The sequence below is a fragment of the Neolamprologus multifasciatus genome, chromosome 15 (assembly GCF_963576455.1).
Source record: "Neolamprologus multifasciatus chromosome 15, fNeoMul1.2, whole genome shotgun sequence".
In the NCBI taxonomy this organism is placed as follows: domain Eukaryota; kingdom Metazoa; phylum Chordata; class Actinopteri; order Cichliformes; family Cichlidae; genus Neolamprologus; species Neolamprologus multifasciatus.
Genome location: NC_140453.1, coordinates 14,026,080 through 14,046,606, shown reverse-complemented (window position 1 = coordinate 14,046,606; position 20,527 = coordinate 14,026,080). Strand labels below are relative to the sequence as shown.

General features: G+C 39.3%; 2 protein-coding genes across 3 annotated transcripts; both read right to left on the bottom strand.

Annotated features, from left to right (window-relative positions):
- Positions 1-637: 637 nt before the first annotated feature.
- On the bottom strand, positions 638-7,752 carry matn3a (matrilin 3a). Of its 2 annotated transcripts, XM_085133861.1 has the most exons (7): positions 6,998-7,752; positions 5,956-6,393; positions 4,886-5,461; positions 3,783-3,908; positions 3,350-3,447; positions 3,136-3,202; positions 638-3,038 (listed from the first exon to the last, which is right to left on the bottom strand). In XM_085133861.1, the coding sequence occupies exons 1-6, from the start codon at positions 7,164-7,166 to the stop codon at positions 3,146-3,148; spliced, it is 1,464 nt and encodes a 487-aa protein (XP_084989987.1). In that variant the 5' UTR covers positions 7,167-7,752; the 3' UTR covers positions 638-3,038; positions 3,136-3,145. The 2 variants fall into 2 exon arrangements, with proteins under 2 accessions (XP_084989987.1, XP_084989986.1); XM_085133860.1 differs by lacking the exon at positions 5,956-6,393 and having other exon boundaries at positions 639-3,038.
- Positions 7,753-7,874: 122 nt separating this feature from the next.
- On the bottom strand, positions 7,875-17,806 carry laptm4a (lysosomal protein transmembrane 4 alpha). The gene is made up of 7 exons (XM_085133864.1): positions 17,578-17,806; positions 13,380-13,500; positions 11,842-11,918; positions 10,658-10,780; positions 9,698-9,793; positions 9,469-9,567; positions 7,875-8,814 (listed from the first exon to the last, which is right to left on the bottom strand). Exons 1-7 carry the CDS (start codon positions 17,743-17,745, stop codon positions 8,740-8,742), a joined length of 759 nt encoding a protein of 252 aa, XP_084989990.1. The 5' UTR covers positions 17,746-17,806; the 3' UTR covers positions 7,875-8,739.
- Positions 17,807-20,527: the final 2,721 nt, after the last annotated feature.

Genomic DNA, 20,527 nt, shown 5'->3' with positions numbered 1-20,527 from the left:
ACTGTCTTGCTGAAAAAAAATGACACCCTAAGAGCTAAAGGTCATTCAGAGGCTGTGCACTTCCCTTTTACAGCCCATTTATCTCCAGACTGTGTGGATGAGTTGAAACGGATCAAACAGAGACAGTTTTGACCAGAGGAAGGGCATGTAGGCCACTGTCTGTTGACACTACTGAGAAAACGGATATAATATACAAATTTTCACGTCAGTGTGACTGTAAATTATTACATGACAGGAATCCAAGAGGAAGAAGTCGGCTTTGCGGTTATGTGTTAAATTGTCACATTTTATTTAAGATTTAACTGTTTTATTTCGACGCCTATATCATGAAGAAAACATAATGTTCAGAAATCTCAACAGCGCTGAGTCTCATCACCCAAAATGTTGCTGTTTGCTGAGAGAATTAACACAAAACATCCAAGATCACTGTGAACTGACAGAACCAGGAAAGACACACCTTCAATAAGAGGGTCCTATTGAAGATGAACTACAGCACAGAGTCGCTCTGAAGGTAAATCATATGTGCCATTCGTACATATAGCTGTCTACACTTTTATGAGTAATTTACATATTTGGCAGATTTTTAAATTAAGTAGAAATGAATGCAACCGTGGCAACAAACAACATAAAAATAAACCTTTCTGTCATACATCATACAACACAAACATGATATAGAAATGTAGATTTAAAATAAATTGTCTGATGAAAAACACTGACAATGTGGAGCTCATGTGAAGTGCAACTGATGTAAAACTCTCAAGCTGCACTGTGATACATTCAGATACATCGATCGCAATTACAGAACAGACTGTTTATCATGAGATTTGGCTGTTACTCAAGTCAAAGTCCATTTTCTATTTTATTGCTCGAATGACAAAACAGTTATTGTCTGGATTAGTGATTATAAGAAATATTCCATGAGGCCCATTTGATTTCTGGAGCCTGAGACAGATGGCAAATGTTTTCGGTCATGAAAATTATGGTCATTTTCACTTCTCTTCCTGTTTCCAGGTTTTATACTAAGCAGTTTAATATTTAGTGTGTAGATATGAGAGTGGCCTCACACTTCCCTTCCCAAAATAAAAACCTAGCAGGAAGTTCACTGCTTTGCACCTCTGACGAGCACATATGGTTACTTTAAACCATTCCCAGCTTAACACTTGTGAGAAACGGTAAACGGTTTATTATAAGGAGACAAGAGAAAAGCATTTCAATGAGGACATGTGCAGCTGTTAAAGTAACAGAGTAATCAATGAATGTAAGCAGAAGATTCTGCTATTTAAACCTCCTGAAGAGACATCCGTTGTAGTGTCTTTTCTTCTTCTCGGTTGCATGTGAGTCCCATTTATCTTTTTCCCCCCGAAACACTGGTGGGCTCACCTCTCTGTGCCTGTGTGTGTGGTAACTATGAACTGAAATAGCAAACAAACCTAAAACAGCTGTCTGCTTAAAGGAGGGAGGGAGAGGATCCAGAGCAGACCTGAGGTAAACATTGGCATGTTGACTCACACAGACAGCGCAGACAGAGAAGCTCTGTTGTCTGTGCTGCCAAGTCATTCCAGAGGTGACACGGTGACCTATGTCTGTTGTTTTTCTGGCACCAGCCAAAGCGTAAAAGATAGCAGGGTACAAAACCAGAAAGTTTTCAACTCAGAGCAGTCAGAGAAGTAAACTGTAGACTTTAATCGTGCTTTATGTTGTGTTACTATCAAAGATGTTTCTGAGTGAAAAAAATAGAGGTTTAAAAACTGATTTCCCCCTGACCCCACACATCGTTCTGTGAAGCCAAACGGTGTAACAGCGCACTGTAAACAGAAATGTTAGAGCTTTACCTTCATATTTGCCTTTCTAAGTTGACATAGAAATACGTGTATGCCATAAAAATGTACAGTTATGTAAGAGACTCTTTTGTATCTGCAGACACGTTTTTCCCAAATACCTTCAAGTTTTTGAAGATAGATGTTCATTGAGAGGACTTGGAATGAATTTTAGAAGAGTTGCCGAGACAGTTTGATACATTTAATATTAATTTCATTTAAACTTGAAAAATCATTGAGTGCCAGGCTTCATTTACAGTAATCTTTTTGGGTAAGCAGTGGGCAGTGAGGCTTAAACAGACACGTTTAATGAAGATACCTGCTTTCAAAGAAATTCTGGGGTTTTTTTGGTAACATTTGTGTTCATTTTCCTACATCTAGCATATTCCCTCCATACAGTAACATCTACAAAAGACTAAAACTAACATTAAAACCAATGAAACTAATCATTTCCAAACAATAAAAGCTTCGCTTAAACAAGGAAAAATACACTGAAAAGTAAATACAATTAAACTAAACTAAAAAAAAAAAAAAAAAATACAAAAACTGTAACAATTCTGGAATGCAGAGTTATAATCCTAAATATTTTCACAAAATAAATGGCATATTTCAGTCAATCAGCTAGAATTTTACTACTTAAAGAATTTACTATAACGCTGTTACATCTTTAGATAGTAATTGTATTTTTTTAAATATGTATTTTATAGAGGGCATCATGTAATATTATTTCAAAAATAATACAACAACAAATGTGCAAATATGAGATTAGATTAAATTTTAATGGAATTTTTTACTATATATATGGTATGATACATGTTTGTGTCACCACCTGATAAATGGGAAAATATTCATTATTCTGTATTTTTAGTTGAATTCAAGTTACACATTTATTAAGGCTACGTTTAATTCAGCATGAGGCTAATATATACAATATTCATTTATACAAAATAGAAAAAAAAAAAGATGTTGGATTACTATATATTTTAATATGCTCCTGGGGGTTTAGTTTAAGTAACATTTACAGTAGATTTGGGGGAAAAATCATCAATAAAAAGTTAAAATAAAGTTTATTTGTAGACATTGTTGCTCAGCAGTCAGTAACCTGGGGGGTTGATTTGTGAGTCATCGCTTCTCTCAGTCTGTGGTTGAAGTTAGAGTGGATCACAGGAAGTTCCTCCCCATGATGCAGTAGTCTGTGGGAGCAACAAAAGTCATCTGGCTCTGCAGAAAATAAATAATCAGGAGGTCAGATTGCTCCCAATGGGTGGGAACCTTTTACTACCAATCATGGAGGAAAAAGCCGCTGACTCTTACTTACGTGCAAAGTTTCAGGCACGGCCCACCGTGTTCTCAAGACGCTCTATTCTCCCAGTCACGTCAGCAAGTTTGAGGAGTCAAGGACTTTTATTTGACAATTATACAATGGAGCAATAACACCAGTAACAATAATAACACGAAGAAACCATCAGATGTCAGCTGCAGAGACTGTTCATAATAAACTGTCGTCCATCTGAAACAACAGACTGGATATGCTTGGCTGTGAGCTGTTGGATGGCTGCCTGCGTCTGCTTCTGGAAAGCCAGTCTAGCCTCGCATTTGCAGGGATCCTCCACCACCTCGACCTTCACCTCTTTGCCGGGAGAAAGCAAATTTCACATCAGGGTAACAGATCACGCAGAGAGTGAAAAAGCACACAGAGCACCACCCACACCACTTTCCCCCACTAAACTGCTGATGGAGAACAAAACAAAGCTTAAATCAATGGAAGCTTTTTAAGGCAGAAAAGTACAAATTTCATGTAAACTGTCCAAAAAAACAAAACCATCTGCTACAGATTCAGGATTTTTGCAGTGTTATGAAGCCCTGACCAGAATCCAAGCTGGGTATCTACACATGTCTTTAAACTGTTGAGCAGCATTAGTATGACACCAAAGAGCTGCAGAAATCCACACAGTATGTTCTTACGTTTCAGGGAACATGTTTTCTTGTCCACATTCAAGATATAACCTTTCCGGCACTTGCAGTAATACGAGGCGTTGCTGTTGACACAAATGTGTTCGCAGTCGTGTCCCATGGAGCAGGGGTCCACACCTAGAATAAGCCAGGATTAAGTGATGGCAGCATGGGTACAGTTTTCTGCGTGCAAGCAAGGTGGGTAGCTTGTGAAACGTAAGACTATGCTAAAAAAGATAGAAGCTATTTTTTAGTTCACATTTTGGAATTTTACGATTTTTTTCTGCATGCACGAGTTAAAAAAGTATGACTGGAAACTTTTCGAAGATATTTGTAGTTGACCACACATATGGCGGAAACACCTTCACCGCATCTGTGAACTGCTGTGTGTTGGACAACTGAGGTAACATAACAAAGCACATCAGTTTGGACAGTTAACGAACAGACGCACACAAATTCACACATATGGAGAAACAATACAGCAAAACATCCATTTCAAACCTTCAACATCTGTCTTTTAGTACACGAACGTAATTGAAGAGCAGTCACACAAGTTAGCAAACTGTTTTTTTGATTGTTGATCATTGTGTCTGATAAATTTACTTTGAAAATTCGATGTTTCTATTATTCAAGCTGATGTTTCAAAAAGAATAAAATCAGCTTATATGGATGGATTTCACTTATCATGTTATGTTCATCTGAATGCTTTCTAATCCGTTTTCCAAATGTTTAAAAGTTTTGTAGAGAGGTTTTACTCTACGTTTGAATTATTTTCAACACATACTAAGGAAAAATTCAGAGAATCAGGACGCTTTGATTGCAAAAATAATCAATCTATGATCACCATATAAACTTTTTTGCTTTTTAAAGAGAAGCTGACAGTCTTAAGACTTTCCGTGGGTTTAAATTGGCGACTACAAGCACGTTCTAGAGCCGACATCTGCAGTCCATACGGGGGCTGAGACCATCTGTTCTAATACTTTTTTCACATTTTTACCAATAACTGTCAATGACCCACAAAAGCCTCCCCCTTGTGGACTGTAGGTGCCCCTTACTGAGGAACTAGAACCAGACTTAATGATGGAAAAAGGTCTTGCAGGCCCTCTTTGTCCTACCGCACAGGGTCTCTCTGAACTTGGACGTGAGCTTCTCGATGACGCCGTAGGTCTCCACGTAGAAGACGTGGTCCTCCAGAGGGGTGCTGGCCATCAGCTGCAGGGATCGCATGTCTGCACGGTCTACCCCGACAGCGTAGATCTCGATACCCTTTCCCCGGGCTGCAGCAGACACTTCTTCCACCTGGTCTTGAGGTCTCCCGTCTGTCACAATGATGGCCACCTTGGAGATATTCCTAGAACGAGGCCGGGCTCCAGACTGCTCGGTGAAAGCTTCATTCGCTGCAGTTTTGATGGCGAGGCCGGTCATGGTGCCAGTCGCCAAAGGCTCAATGCGGGAGATGGCTTTCTTCAAGTCTAGTTTGCTAAAATAGTCTTTGAGCAGGAATTCTGTCTTGACCGTGCTGGCGTAGTTGACCACAGCCACCCTGGTGGAATCTGAGCCCACTTCGAGGGTGTCGACCATGTTGGCCAGAAAGATTTTAACCTTCTCAAACTCTCCTCGACGCACGCTGCGAGAGCTGTCAATGATGAAGACCAGGTCCAGGGAACGGCTTCTGCACTGAGAGTCTGTCTCTGTGATCAAACCATGGCAGGATTAAATCGATATAATACCAAAAAAATCCAGTTTGTTATTCAGACAAACATTTGTACTTTCTCTGAGGTCATTATGTAGTTATTCATCCACAAAAGAAGAAAGAATACTTTGGGATGCACTCAATGAAACAATTGAGCATCGCCGCGGTGGTTCCTCTAAAATGATACTGTATGCTATTTGACATACTATGCATCATTTCAGGGATTCAACAGTCTATCAGAGACATGCTTTATCCTTTCATGTCATTTTCCTGAATGAAAAGGATGCCCTATGCCCAACACATGAAAAATGGCATGTCAATGGCAGTTAGAATCCCTGCCAGTCCGGTTTTACACACATACATTAAACTAGATAATTTCTGGAGTGTTTACCTCTTTACATAAACATCACTGATGAAATGGAACTAAAATATCTGACCTGAAAAAAGAGCATTGGTTGGTTTGGAAAGCAAACCTGACTGGTAATATTCTACCTGTCGGCACAGGACTGACGGTGGTGATGAAGCCGCTTTGGGTACTGACCGGTAGCGTCACAGGAGTAGTGGTCTTCCCTGGCGGCACAGCGGTCACTGGTGGCACTGTACTCGCTGGCAGGGTTGGTAGAATTGTCGGTTCTGGTTCAGTTGGAGGGCGTACCACAAGTGAGGGGCATAGACCTTTCACTTTGTAAGGGAACGGGTCTTTGATCCCATGTTGGGGATGACGAACCAGTGGTGGTGAGAAAGCTTTGTGTATGTGATGCATATGTGGGCCTTTGAATGTGTGGTGAAAAGGTGATATGGGGACTGGGGGTCTGTGGTAAGTCACTGGTGGAGATAGAGGAATGGGGTGATACACTACCGGTGGAGGGATCCTTGGTGGCTGGTAGTGGTAGTGATACCTTCCTCTATACGTGTAGTCACTTCTGTGAACTACGAGGCCACCAGAAAGGAAAAGTGATGAGAACATTAGTAGGTTGGTAGAAGGTAAACAGGAAAGTTGTGTAAGTTGACATTGTGTAGTAAGTAAAATATACTGTGCAATAATCTCTTTTGTTTACTTAGGATCACAGACAAATTATTAGTATGTGCATTCAGCCATCTGGGCTGTTTCAGACAAGCTTCTACTATAGTCTGCACAGAGCTTGTGAAACCCCCAGCCAAGATCTGAGAATTCATGCAGGATGTGTTTGAGAAGAGTGTAAAATTTATTTGTTAGAATGAATTTTTATGAATGAAATATCTGTAATATTAAAAAAAATGAATGATTTTAACTACAAAAAATGTGCATTACTTTTTTGTGGAAAAAAGCAAAACAATACTGCTAGAAAGGAGCGGTGGACAAAGTATGCTCACTCAAGTATCTTGTACTTTGTCAACTCCACTAAACTTGGGAGTCAAATTCTAGTTGTTCTGCTCTCTGATATTTTAAATGTCTTAAATGTTTTTAAGCTGCTGTATTTCTTTTCCTAGCCTACCTATTCCACCACTGCTAGACTTTTGTGTAAAACCAGAATACTAAAAATTAAAGACTTACTTGCTGGATTCTGGGTCCTGAGCAGTGGGCGCCCATTATTTCTGGTTTGAGCGTAACTCTGAGCAGCCATTAGCTCGGGATCCCCTGCCATGAGGTGGTATGTGCCCTGTACATCAGACAGCAGGGGTGCAGCGCAGTACAGGAGGATCCAGTGAAAAGCCTTCATCATTTCAGTGTGAAGAGCGCCTTCTGTGGTCTGACCTCTCTGAATACTTTGTCTGTGAGGATCAGGGGGTCAAACCGCCACTGAGTAGGAGGAGACCTGAGTGAGACACGTCAAAGTGTCTGCCCCAAAAAGGTGGGTCATGAACTTCAGGAGAAGGTGTATAGAAGAGCCAAAAATGTTTCTTTGTTCTTACTTTTTCAATGTTTTGCAACAGTGCTGCAAATATGCAAATCTTGATTTAGCATAATGAAAAAACATTTGGGACAATAAAGTGGTAAATATGTGATTTTGTTGATCTAAACATGCTGTCTGAAATACACTCTACCAACAAAGTCCAGAGTTTGAATAACTTAATATAAAACATGTGGAGCTATAGACAATAATACATTACCTTAAAAAATTCTGAAGAATTACTGTTTAAGACCACTTTCAAAAATTAATAGAAAGTCTGGCTACTTGGAAACAAAATAAAGAAATAAGGGCTGGGTTGAGGTCGTCCCTAAACACTAACTGTATTACTACCTGCTGACACTAGATGGCGTATGAGTATTATCAATCACCAGCATATGAGTCTATGAGACGATGTGGTTGTTTTTTTGTCCTTAACGCTATTTCAAGACTTGTAGTGAGAGCTCCTTCTTTTTAATATCTCTCGATTTTCCTTCAGTTTATTTATAATGAGAAAAAAAAAAGACGAGAACTAAGATGTAATAGTTTTGAAAGGTTTATTGAAGTCAAATGTATTTCTACTAGGATAAATCATATGACCAATATAGGAACGAGGGTAAGGTTTGCCGATAAGCATGCAACAACTAATTTTCACAAGACTAGCCGTTTTCTACAGGTACCAGGTAAAAGTTAAAAAGAAAAAGCAGAGAAAATGATCCACCATCAGTGCCCTCTGCCCCCACACTGTTTATCTTAGCTGGAACACAGTTTACTACCTTAGCCAACACATAGGGGCAGCAGAGAGTGGTGATAATGTCTAAGGTGGGGGTAAAACTTAATTACAGTGAAGCTAAATAAATAACGGACAAAAAAATGCTACAGACTCCATTCAAGACTGAGATAGAATCATTTACTTCTTAATGATTGAGGGGAAAACTGTAACACAATGCAAAAATAAGTGCTATAATAAGTGGATTGTCAGTTTGTTTTTCTTTTAAACTTCATATATCAATCTATTAATGGGATGTGCTGGATTGATAAGAGCATTTCAAGCAGTTTAACTTTCACATATATCCCTTTTACTAAGACACCAAAAAAAATGATGGCAGAAGTTGGGGGTGGGACAGGGATACACTTGTGCCTCTTTTTAAACACATTCATTCATTCATCTATTTTCAGTCATGCTCTCATTTGCCACCTTTCTCCTCTCATTTCCAGAACGCTCTCTATAGACACTATAGAAATACAGCGGCTGAGGGCGGGTGGGAGGGTTGAACTAAACATCTTCAGTGGTCTTACACTTACACAACAGGTCAGAGGGGTCGGGGATGAGGTGAGGGCAAGAAGGAATGCATATGATGGCTGTGTGTGCGCGTGTGCGTGTGTGTTTTGGCAACAGGGCTGGTGTTTAGGCTGGCATGTAAGGAGGAGGCGGCTCCTTCTCTGGCATCTTCATGGCCATCTCGTAAGTAGGCAAGATGTACTAAAGAAGAGAGAGAAACATTTAAAGTAGTGAGGGCTCATTGTACAGGGAGGGGGAAAAAGACAACATGAAACCAAAAACCCAACCAAGCATGTCTCTGAAAAAAAGAATTGAGAGTCATGTTCTGTGACTCTCAGTTCCTTTGTTGAATTCAACATCAATAAATGAAATTAAGCTGTGATGACATCAGAACTCCCATCTGCAGTATTCAGCACATTCTGAGCAGAGCAGCATCAGTGAAGTTAAAATTAGTTTGAAATTATTCTGAAACTCGATTAAAAATAAAGGAAAATGCACAAAGTGAATCGGAGCTTTTTAAATGTGAATGCTGGCAACTTCTGTTTGTCTACAGACACATTTTCAGTCTAATAACTGAGAAGGTAACCGGCAAATTAAATCATTTATATTGTTGATTTTAGCTTGAGTTATGAATTAATTTTACCATAGTAGAAGCATGTTATAGTGCAACATAAATAATAACTAATATTAAATGTTTCTTTAAAGATGGCATAAAGAATATCTGGAGTGAGACTATCCTCTCAAGAGGTCAGCTTTCAGTGTGGAGACACCGTGTCGCCTGCTGCCTCAACTACAGCATCACGGTGCCAGTGTCTCAATACTTTCTGTTCATAGATGCTGAGGCGGCCTGCATACCTGGGGAGGGGTTTCAAAGGCAGGGTACACAGCGATTTCTGGCATGTTCCTGTTGTTAATATACTTGTAGCAGTTCCACACACAGTTGATCAAATAAGCCTGGAAAGCAGAGGGAAAACTATTTGTATCGTTACAGTCGACAGCTTCCCGTCTCCTCCTCCTAATATGCCAAAACCAAACAAACATACTAATATAACTGTGTCTGACTGTGAATAATTGATAGATTCACCTTGAGAATGATGAGGAAGGCAAAGAAGACCAGCACAACGAGCAGCAGGCAGCTGGAGTTCATATAGAGGAGGTTATCCTTGTATGGGAAATCCGGCTAAGGAAGAAAAGCAGACAAAATGTTGATTCTTACTCACTTTACTGTCAAACTATCGTTTTCTTTTTTTTCTTCTGAAGCACCCTTACTGAAAGAATAACAATGAGCTCATCTGTTTTCTTACATTTGTTTTCCCTCTAGGAAATAATCTCTGTACGTGTAGAGATAAATCGTATGGTAAAATCAGAATTCTCTCTCTTATTATCGTTAGAAGCATGAAAAGCTTAGGTTGTGGATACAGTGACTGTTGACTGTTGCTTCATTGGTCATGGCTGCATCTGAAAGGACTCCCTATAAATACTGACTGTTTACTAATTGAGTGTTTGATGTATAAATGTGCACATTTACTCAGTTTTATTTATATAGCACCAAATCACAAAAACAGATGCCTCAAGGCACTTTATATGGTAAGGTAAAGACGCTACAATAATGGAGAGAAAATCGAACAACGCTCTTTGAAGAGGCACTTGGCGACAGTGGGGAGGAAAAACTCATGGAGCGACAGCCATCTGCCGCGACCGGTTGGGGGTGATGGGAGGAAGACAGGTTAAAAGACAGACTGTGGAAGAGAGCCAGTTACATTTATACGCTGTAGTGTCCATGAGACTTTCAGTGTGACACAAAAGTACACTACCTCCTTAACAACTTTTGCATTTATGCAACAACACTTATGGAAAATGATGACTAATAAGTGTCCAAAATCTCAGTTTCCAGCTGGGCATGGTGTGAATCACTAAATCTTTAGAGAGAGCAAAGAGGGCGATACTGGATGAGGGCCAAGTGAGAAGTTGTAAAGATACTGTCATGGAAAGGGTGTAGTCAGATTGAGATATTGTGAAAAATAACATCGGACTTTGAACTGACCAGCTGGTCCAGGTAGTCTCTGATCCTGGGTAGGTACGTGAGAGAACTGATGGCCACCAGGCAGCTCAGAGCAAAGTCAAACAGCTGGTAGCAGAAAAATGGGATGAGCCAGCCCTCACGATGCTAAAAAAGAAAGAAAGAAAGAAAGAAAGAAAGAAAGAAAGAAAGAAAGAAAGAAAGAAAGAAAGAAAGAAAGAAAGAAAGAAAGAAAGAAGATTAAAAAAATGAATCACTTGGGGAGATCTTTTATAATTTTGGAAGAACCATAGTGCAGATTGAAACCTTATCTCTAAACACTTGTCTTAGTTAAGATAACATTATGAACGTTATGATAACATTAATATGTTTAGGGTTTATTTAGATCTACAAATCTTACAGCTGTGGGTGCACTACTCATTTCTTAAGAAGTCTTCTTCCAAGTTTTAAACGTAACGATTCTGAGATTTTCCACTGCTCAGATTGAAATATCAGATGTGCTTTGAGGTAAACAAAACACAAACAGCTAACAATGAGCACCCATAGATATAAACAGGCATTATCATAAATATATATAGAGAAGGTTTAAATCAGCAAAACAGTCCTTTCTGATACATTTTCTTTCTACCAAAGCACAGTGTACTCAGGTTCTGACAAAAATCTTCTTCACTGCTAACATTAAGTAGGAATTTGGATTTGGTACACTATAATTAAATACTTATTATAATGGGGAGGGTGGCATCTAAAAGGGGTACCTGGTATACTACAGTGGAAAAGGGTATCTGCCACATTTGTCTCTGGGTTTCTACCTGCACAGTAATCAGCATGCACAGTATACCCAGCCTGCAGATGGGTGTCATACTTTTAACTGTGCAGTCATCCATACTAGCAGCTAAATACAGGTCCACGTCAAAACGCTATCAAACCTGTCAGTCTTGATGCCATCAGGCAAGCCTGTGAGGTAAAGACGACAGGCAATAAGATCACAGCATTGTGTGCTTCAGCCCCATGACATCAGGGCTATTTGGTGTGTTTTTCTCCTTTGGTTACCTCTTATCCTGCTTCTTTTTCTTTTACACTTTTAAACACGACATTTGGGATTACATTTTTGCATTTAAAAAAAAAACACGACAACACTTTAAATATATTACATGCTGTCAAAGAGATTTAAAAAGAAAAAAAAAAGATTATTTACAGTGCACACTTACAGTAATAGCTCCGTACACCATCATGGCACTGATAGTGAGCATCAAGAGAGAGATGGCAAATCCAACACAGGCATTTTCTGTATGAGGAAAAAGACAGAAGGAATACACTGAATGAATACAGTTAAAGATTTTACTACATTTTATTACAGCACTGGCTTTGTTGTTAAACATACAGTAAGTGAGGAAGAATGGATTTTTGCCTGTGGTCTTTGAGGCAGCTGCATTCAGTGTTAAGTGAACAGTCTCCAGGGATTCTCTCTTTCCAGCTCACTCCATTTTAAAGGCCAGCTCTGGGGAGCATTAAGCCTCTCGCTTTCGGTCAGTAAAGACGTAATGAAACTCAGTCTGGGATAATTAAAAGGTCTGCCTTTCATATCCTCCTCTCTCCTCATCACTTACTCAGTCTTTCTCATACTGAACTCTTCTGCCTGTTGCACTGGAGATGCTGTGAGTGAGCAACTACAGCAATGCGGTCCAGACAAAATCTTCTGTTATTCAGTAGCTCAGGCAGAACAACATGTTCACTGATGCATGAACCTGACAGGGGACTGCCGCTCAAGAAAAATAAATTTGATAGGGGCAAATGCACGCACCGCAATAATATATTTTTTAAAGCAGGAAGACGAATAGCTAAAATTTCATCAACTCATAATTCTGATATTATTAACACAGGATTTCCTATTTATACCAGCATATCTAAAAGGAGTATTTAAAGAAATGACCTTAACCTCAAACCCACAGAGCCACTTTCACCTGTTCTTTCTATCAGCTGCACAACGTTTTAAAATGACTTCAACTGCTGAATGAGTGGAGGCTGATGAAGCTGCCCTAATGGCCATGACTTTTAACGACTTAACCCATCTGAATATTAAGATTGCCTTTAGTGGACATCCAGCAGTGGACATCCTCCAATGTCCTGTGTGCTGGCACAAGCCTGTTATGGGAAGGTCACCCCATGGCCGATGTGGCCCCTCCTCTCTCGCTGAGTCACTGTTTTAGAAAAATGAAGAGGCCTTCACCAAGCCAACCAACAAAACAACTGCCAGCTAAACAGAACGCGCACTCAGTCCTGCCAGCCCTGCCCTGTCGCGCACACACAAATATCTAAACAAACATAAATCCTCGAGGAGTCACAAAGGAAGTAGCACCAGTGGCACCACACCCCAAACTACATTTTAAGATGACACGTAAACAACTTAACAGTGTTCTGCTGTCCTTGTGAATTTTGTTTTGCAGTCAGTGTGGAGCTGATCTCCCAGTGGAAAATGAATCACATGATCAACCACAGAATAAAAGCGACTCATGAGTTAGTGAAAAGCACTGAAAAGAAAAGGCATGGCTCCACTATTTATTCCAATGGAGTGAACTAATGTTTCACTCATTCTACCTCAGAGCACAAGCCCTTACTGTCATAGGACACAGCACAATTCAAAGACCAACCTTTGAAAGTTAATACTGGTGTATGATCCACTAACCAGAATACAATCCAGTTTTTTTTTGTTATGAAATTAGTTTTATGACAATTTGTTTTTACTTACCAGACATCCGGTCAGAAGCAAAATAGTGGTCAATGACCTCATACTGCAGGTCGATAGTGGGGACGTTCTCTGGGTGGGTCACAGCGACAGTGAGCAGGATGCCCATCAACAGGTTCACTACCTGAATGGAGGAAAGAGAAGGTTAAAATGGGCTTTAAAATACATAGATATGTATTCCTTCACCAAAAGTAGATGAACATACAATTACCAGGACACATTTTAGATTCCAGAAACATGCCAACACTGAAGCTGAAAGGCACAGCAACAAGTTTATTGTTGAAAAAGATCAACTGAAACCACTGGTTACGTAAAAGGAAGAGAAGTAAACTTGTATGATCAGATAAAGATCACAACAAGATTGCAAAACCTTCTTCTTTGCCTTATCTGGGTATTCATCTTGTTCCATGATTCAAGAAGGCACAACAATATCTTTCAATATCTTTTTTTTTTTTTAATGCTTTCAAAATTAGGAGTCTAGCACATACTGTTTAAGCCCAAAGACATTAAGTGAACCTAATCTGGAAGCCCCCTTACACCTGTGCCCTTCAACTTATGCTCCAATTACTCACTGACATAAATAAAACCTACACTGGGTCTCTGTTATGTAGCCTTCAAATTCTCCTTTGATATCATCTGCTTGAAAAATCATTTTTATGCCAAACGTGGATGCCCGAATTAATCACTGCTACACACCATTATCGACTTCCCACAAATGGGCCACGGAACCAGTTCTGACCCGGTGCCTTTGAAAAACCAGCCCAAATACTGACAGGTTAAACCAAACACTATTTTAAAAATGTTTTTGGTGACTCATTTGTGGACAGTGAAACAGGAAAACACTCTCCTTATCTTAAAGTGATCAAAGTCATTTTCAACTAGTTTGACTTGATCATGGACCTGCAACCTGTTTTTTATAAACTCCACCTGCTATTTGACAACTGGGAGCCCCAGCTGGATAAGCACTTGAGAAAATTGTAGCTTGAAAGTAAAAAAATATCCCCAAACATTCTAAAGTAGCACAATTTAAGCAGAAACTGTTCAAAATTGTTAAAAAAGAAACACTACAAAAAACTAAGTACACCTTTCAATAATTAAAATCTGTAATGTATGACACTAGCTTACCAATTAGTACTACCAGCTATCTCTACTTGCAGCTAATGTTTCTTTACTGAATGTGACCACATATCTATTGCTAAGACTCTGACACATCTGAGACACAATATTTAAATTTTCTAGATCAGGGGTGTCAAACTCAAATACACAGTGGGCCAAAATTCAAAACTGGAACAAAGTTGTGGGCTAACATTAATATTTATTGAAAAAAAAATCTTCCTCCAGATATAAGAATGAATCTTTTCTTATGGACTCAAATAAGTTTTGCTGGAAAACTGAATATGGAACAAGCAAAGCTTAATACTAAACAATATATATATTAGCTGTATAATACCAGTAGGCCAGCTCTAATAGTAATTTGGTATGGCTTCGCGGGCCAAATGTAATTAGGCTGTGGGCCAAATCTGGCCCGCGGGCCAGAGTTTGACACCTATGTTCTAGATCAAAATTACTGACAAAGAGGTGAATATTTAGTTTAAATCATTCTATCATTGCTGACACCAGCATGCATGCAATTTAGGATCTGTTAACCTAACATGCATGACTGTAGGAGGAAGTCTGTATACCTGGAGAAAATCCAAACGAGCAAAAGGACAACTTGCAGACTAAACACAGAAAAGCCCCAGCTGGCCAGCAGATTCAGAACAGGAACCTTCTGGCTGAAGCAACACTGTTAACTGCTGCACCACCATGCTGCATCAACTATAATAAAGTCCCCAGCTAGTAGGTACGTCTTCATGTCGCCTCTCTCAGGAACTCTACTTCCGCTTTTTACATTAATGGTAACAACAAACAAGCCTGAGACGCCTAGACCACATTAAAGACCATGTTAGTACATACTCTGTATAGAAAATTATAGAACCTGCTGTTGTGTAGCGCTGTCTGAATGCACACTGAGTAGGGCTGTTCCGTATTATAACAGCCATAATAATTTTTACCACGTGTTATAAAAGTGTCATATCACAATATCACTGCTATAGCAACATCATGTGTTAAAGTTCCCCAGTGTGCAACAAGGATACAAGCTTGAACATGAAAGCAAGAGCCACGGGTCCAATGATAGTGTATTACTCAAAAGGAAGCTACTTCAACATCCTCCAACAAAGTGCAGTACTTGCTAGTACTTGCTAAAAATGGTCCTGCTAAAGGTGGAAACAACAAACTTGTTTCAAAAGAAAAAAATAAAAAAAATAAAAAATACACAGTCGAGTACAACCAGGCTACAAGGCAGGATATATGTCTTGATGCTAGCTTAATCATCCAGGTAAGGATGAATAATATCCACTCACTTGGATGAGTGACTAAACATTTCACCTACTAAAATCCAAATGAACGGAATCAAATTTCTGGAAAGGAGGAGATACTAACAGCTGGTGAAGTTCAACGTAAATATAAACAAATGACTCCACCAAGCACCACTGCAACTTGTTAGATGCGCTACACATTACAGGAAGAGCAAACAGTGGCTGGAAATTACTCGTGTGGTTAACCTTGTAGTAGGGCTTCAACAGCTGGTTAAAAAGCTCAATCCAAGATACAACATCTCAGGTAGATTTTTTTTTGCTGACAATATTGTACAGCTCCTGTAGTATTACAAGGTTAAACTACTGTATTTAAACTAAAGTGTTAAGCAGACATTTTCTATTTTTACTTGAAATATCCCAAGAGAAAACTACCTGGGCTACTTTTGTGCTGACATTTGATTTATGCTGTCACCAGATATATTACAAATGTTGAACTATAATCCTGCTGTTTGCGTCTTGTTTTATTTGATTCACACCTTAAATTAGGAAATGGGTCATCAACTTACAAATGCAGCTGCCTGCAAATATAAAAAACACACTGTTTAGTATTTTTTTTCTATATTGGCAGAAATATAATTATTGCAAATTTTCTTGAAATGCTGCGACGTAATATTGAGGCTATATCACCCACCCGAAAAAGTGAGGAATACCAAACATATAAATGTACGGCTTGAGCTGGGCTAAAAAAACTAAAAAAACAAAAACAAAACAATAACAAAACAACAAAGGAAAGAGTGGAGGGCTTAACTTTATAAACTCCATCGAAGTATTTATGGATATTAATTTGAGAAAATAAGCTTGGTATAATGTGTGTAACTGCTAGTATTTATTTATCTACCCGACATTCATCTGATACGTTTTAACGGTGGGATTTAATAATGTAAAAATGACACCCCGGTCGATTACGACTGTTATTCATTTATCCGACTGCAGTAGAGAGCATTATGGACACGACCGAGTGATTTGGGAGTCGCAGTTCACGTGATTAAACGAGGCAAATTTTGTGCAGCTGCAGAGGGATTAAAAAAAGCAAAACGGGATTTACATACGCAACCAAAGCATGCAACATCTGCTACGTGGTAGGGGCAAAGGAAAAGGGGATTAATTCAGAGAGCGATTTAACTCTAACCAGCCAGCAGAGCTGCAGCAACAAGATGCGCAAAAAACAGTTAGCTAACCTTAGCTACGTGGGCATGCCCAATTACTTTACTTTTGACTACTTTAATAGAACTGCCATCACCATCACCACATATGTGAGACACAATAAGTAGTCATTGTGTTAAATGCGCGTTTTTGCCTTTTTGGGTTGCTATTATGGCCACTATTTGATAAACGCTATGTTAGCAAGTTAGCGAAATGTCAGCTACGCAAGTCAAATTTCATGTATTTTAATACGCATAATAACCAACCAGCTGCTGATGACTTCGAAAAAATGATGAACCACTACGTGTTCTCTGTTTTAGTTTTCTAACCGATTTTTTTTTTCAAACTTGTGCGAGTTTGAGACTAACAGAAAGCAAAATCCGACATGACAGCGGTAGCGGGTTATTGCTAACCCTAGCTTTCTGTTAACATTAACTCGACGAATAAAGAGTCCAGAGTAACAGCTACTTCATATTTTAGTCCCTAAAAACTACTGCAACAAACTCTCAGAGCCATTTTCACCTTGTATTAACATCCTTCGTTGCATAACTTCCTACTTTGGGGAACTTAACGGAACTGGTAAAGTGCTAGCTAACGTTAGCTTACTGACCCCTATCATTGCGAACCACAGTACGTACCATGTACCATGTTCCCAGGATGATCGTCCCCGTTCGGACGTGGCAACATCCGCAACACCTGGTGGTGTACAGTCTGTCTCGACTGGGTTTAAAATGATGCATGTCCTCTACAAGCGTAGGGAGAAACATCTGAAGAGCTGATTGCGGAGGAGAAATTCTTCTCAGCATCAACAGTCAACGAGCGAATGAAGAGGAACGCCCACCACTTCCCTGACGGCCTGAGCGCAGCGCGCATGAAAACAAACCCTCTGACGGGCAGGAAAATATGGAACGCCAGGACTGCCATAATGAATTAATTAAATACACCATTAAATAATTAATTAAATGTGTCAATAATTAATTAAAATGGGAAATAATTAATTAAATAAATAGTTATGACACATGTAATTAATTAATTATTGACACATTTAATTAATTATTTATGTATTTCACATTTTAATTAATTATTGACACATTTAATTAATTATTGACACATTTAATTAATTATTTATTGACACATTTAATTAATTATTTATGTATTTCACATTTTAATTAATTATTGACACATTTAATTAATTATTTAATGATATATTTATTTATTTCATTTTGGCAGTCCTGGCGCCTGGCTCTCGTCATGAAATAATTTTATCTGTCAACCTCACCCATCAAACGCAGGGGGCGGGGTTAACGCTGCCCATGCAGCTTCTCTAACATTTGATTGGTTGCCGTGCAAAGTAAGTCAAAACAGGTCGATCCTAGATAATCGATTGCTTGTGTAGACTTGGGGCAGCCAGGTATCCCAGAATGCATTTCAAATCACAGGCAGCAATGTTGGTGGTGTAGTTTTAAAATACCCCGTTTTTCTGTCACCAACTACACTTTTAACTGTGTTTTAGCTGCGAATGTCGCGCTGTAATCTTCACATGGGTCAGGTTGTCAACATAGAACATGTTTGCAAAGGTGCTCAGATGTTTTCAGAGATTTCAGTAGCTCTGCTAACAGTCAGCATGCAGAGTGCACCGAGGGGGTTACGTTAACCGGTTTGTTTACATATTCCACTCTCCGTGTTCCATGTGTTGCATTCGCAGATTCTCATTTTCACCGAACGATCGTCTCTTTCCACCTGGTCTTGTGTCTCTGTGCTTCTGTAACATAAAGGACGAGCTGACATTTTTCTCACGAAACCAGCGATCAGCTCAACAGGCCCTCAGTTTACCTGCATGCATCCTCCTCCTCACCTGTCAGCTGTTTAACACCTGCTGCTAATTCAAGAAACACGCCCACGTTACCTGGTGATAGTCACAGTTTAACTGGGCAGCCGGTGCTAGATATTACGCAACCTCAGCACATTTTTCTGGACAAGATAAGTAAATATAGTTTTTCCCGAGCGCAGAGCTGCTGGAGCTTGTTTCCCAACAGAGCACGAACCCACTTTATCAGCGGCTGATGTCCAATCACCGGCACACAGCTTTGAAACCTGAGCTGAGTTTTAGCTCTCAGTGTTAAACGCTGGACTTAATTCACTCAGGTTTTGTCTGTCGGGTCACGTTTACTTCGCTGTTTTATTTACAACTGAGCAAATCGGTTTGGCTGAGGTTAAAGTTACGTTTCAGAACTGCACAGTTTTACAGACGTTTAATGGTTCACTGTGTTAGACTGAACCATTCGCTTTTCTTTATCTGGTGTGTTTTGGATTTAACAGTAAATTTTGAGATTAAACTGACTTTTAAAATGTTTTTATACAAAGAGGAAAGAGAAGGCGCATTTCCACCGAGAGGAGCAGAGTTTCCAACTACATGTTCATAATGCAGACTGCAACCTGGACAGAAATATTATATCATCTGTTTTTTAATAGGTTTTCTAAGCACCAGCGATCTGTTAGAATTTTTAGAGTTTACTTAACTAAAAATAAATGAGGTTAACATATAATTTGTGTGATTTTTTTTCTCTCTCTCTCTCTCTTTATTCATTTTTTTGCTTTTTCGGTCATGTTATGTTTAACTGTCAAAGGTTTGTTACAAACTATGAAACACATGGTGCAGACTTCTGGATGTTAGAAGAAAACTAATACTGCTAATAAGGCAGGAAGGTGTCCTTTAAAACTAAACATGTTAGTAGGACTTTACATCATAGTTTATGAAATAGCACGTGTATTTCAGTAATAGCCTACTGATTTCAGTGTAGTAGTGAACAGTCACACAGCTCACGTGGGTGTTATCTGTGATACTCCTTAACTATAATTTATCCAGGTTAACTTCAGTTAACTCTGAGCGGCTGGATCGACGGAGGTCAGACAACAATTTTACATGTATGATCTTAAAACAGGACACAGCCATTATCCGTCCTGGCCTCATATCAAATGTGAACGCAGACTGAGTCTATGTTTGACGATTGCTTTATATCTAATCTTCCTCTCAAACATTTAAACAGTCTGCAGCTGAGGGAACACAAACTCAAATTGTCGGAACAGGGTTGCTCGTTTCTTGCGTTCATTTGGTAATTTATTAAATGTATAACTGTTATTCTAATCTGCTGCTGAGTCTCTTACGCTGATGAAAATGCAGAAAACACAGATCACGAACACCTGTTCAACCAATCGCTTTCATTCCACTTTGACAAACTGACGGTTCATCTACAGTGTTGCGTCAGACTGCTATATTTTTGTGTTCTTTATGCTGTAGATTTTCACGTCTCTGGAATAGTTGGCAGTATTAAGGATGCTTTTCTGTAAAATCATATTGATATGACCCGTGAATTATTCGTAGATGACAGTTAGATTAGTCAGGCTGGGAAACTCTGTGTTACCTCAGAGAGCTGAAGATATCGTGGATATGCTGACCTCGCTCTGTGGTGTACAGGTCCGTTTACCCTCATGATTAATATTCACAATAAAAATATTAGCCGAACATCATGAAGTCTGTATGTGTGTCATAGTTTCGAACAACCTTTGTACAGTTAAAGCCAGCAGTTA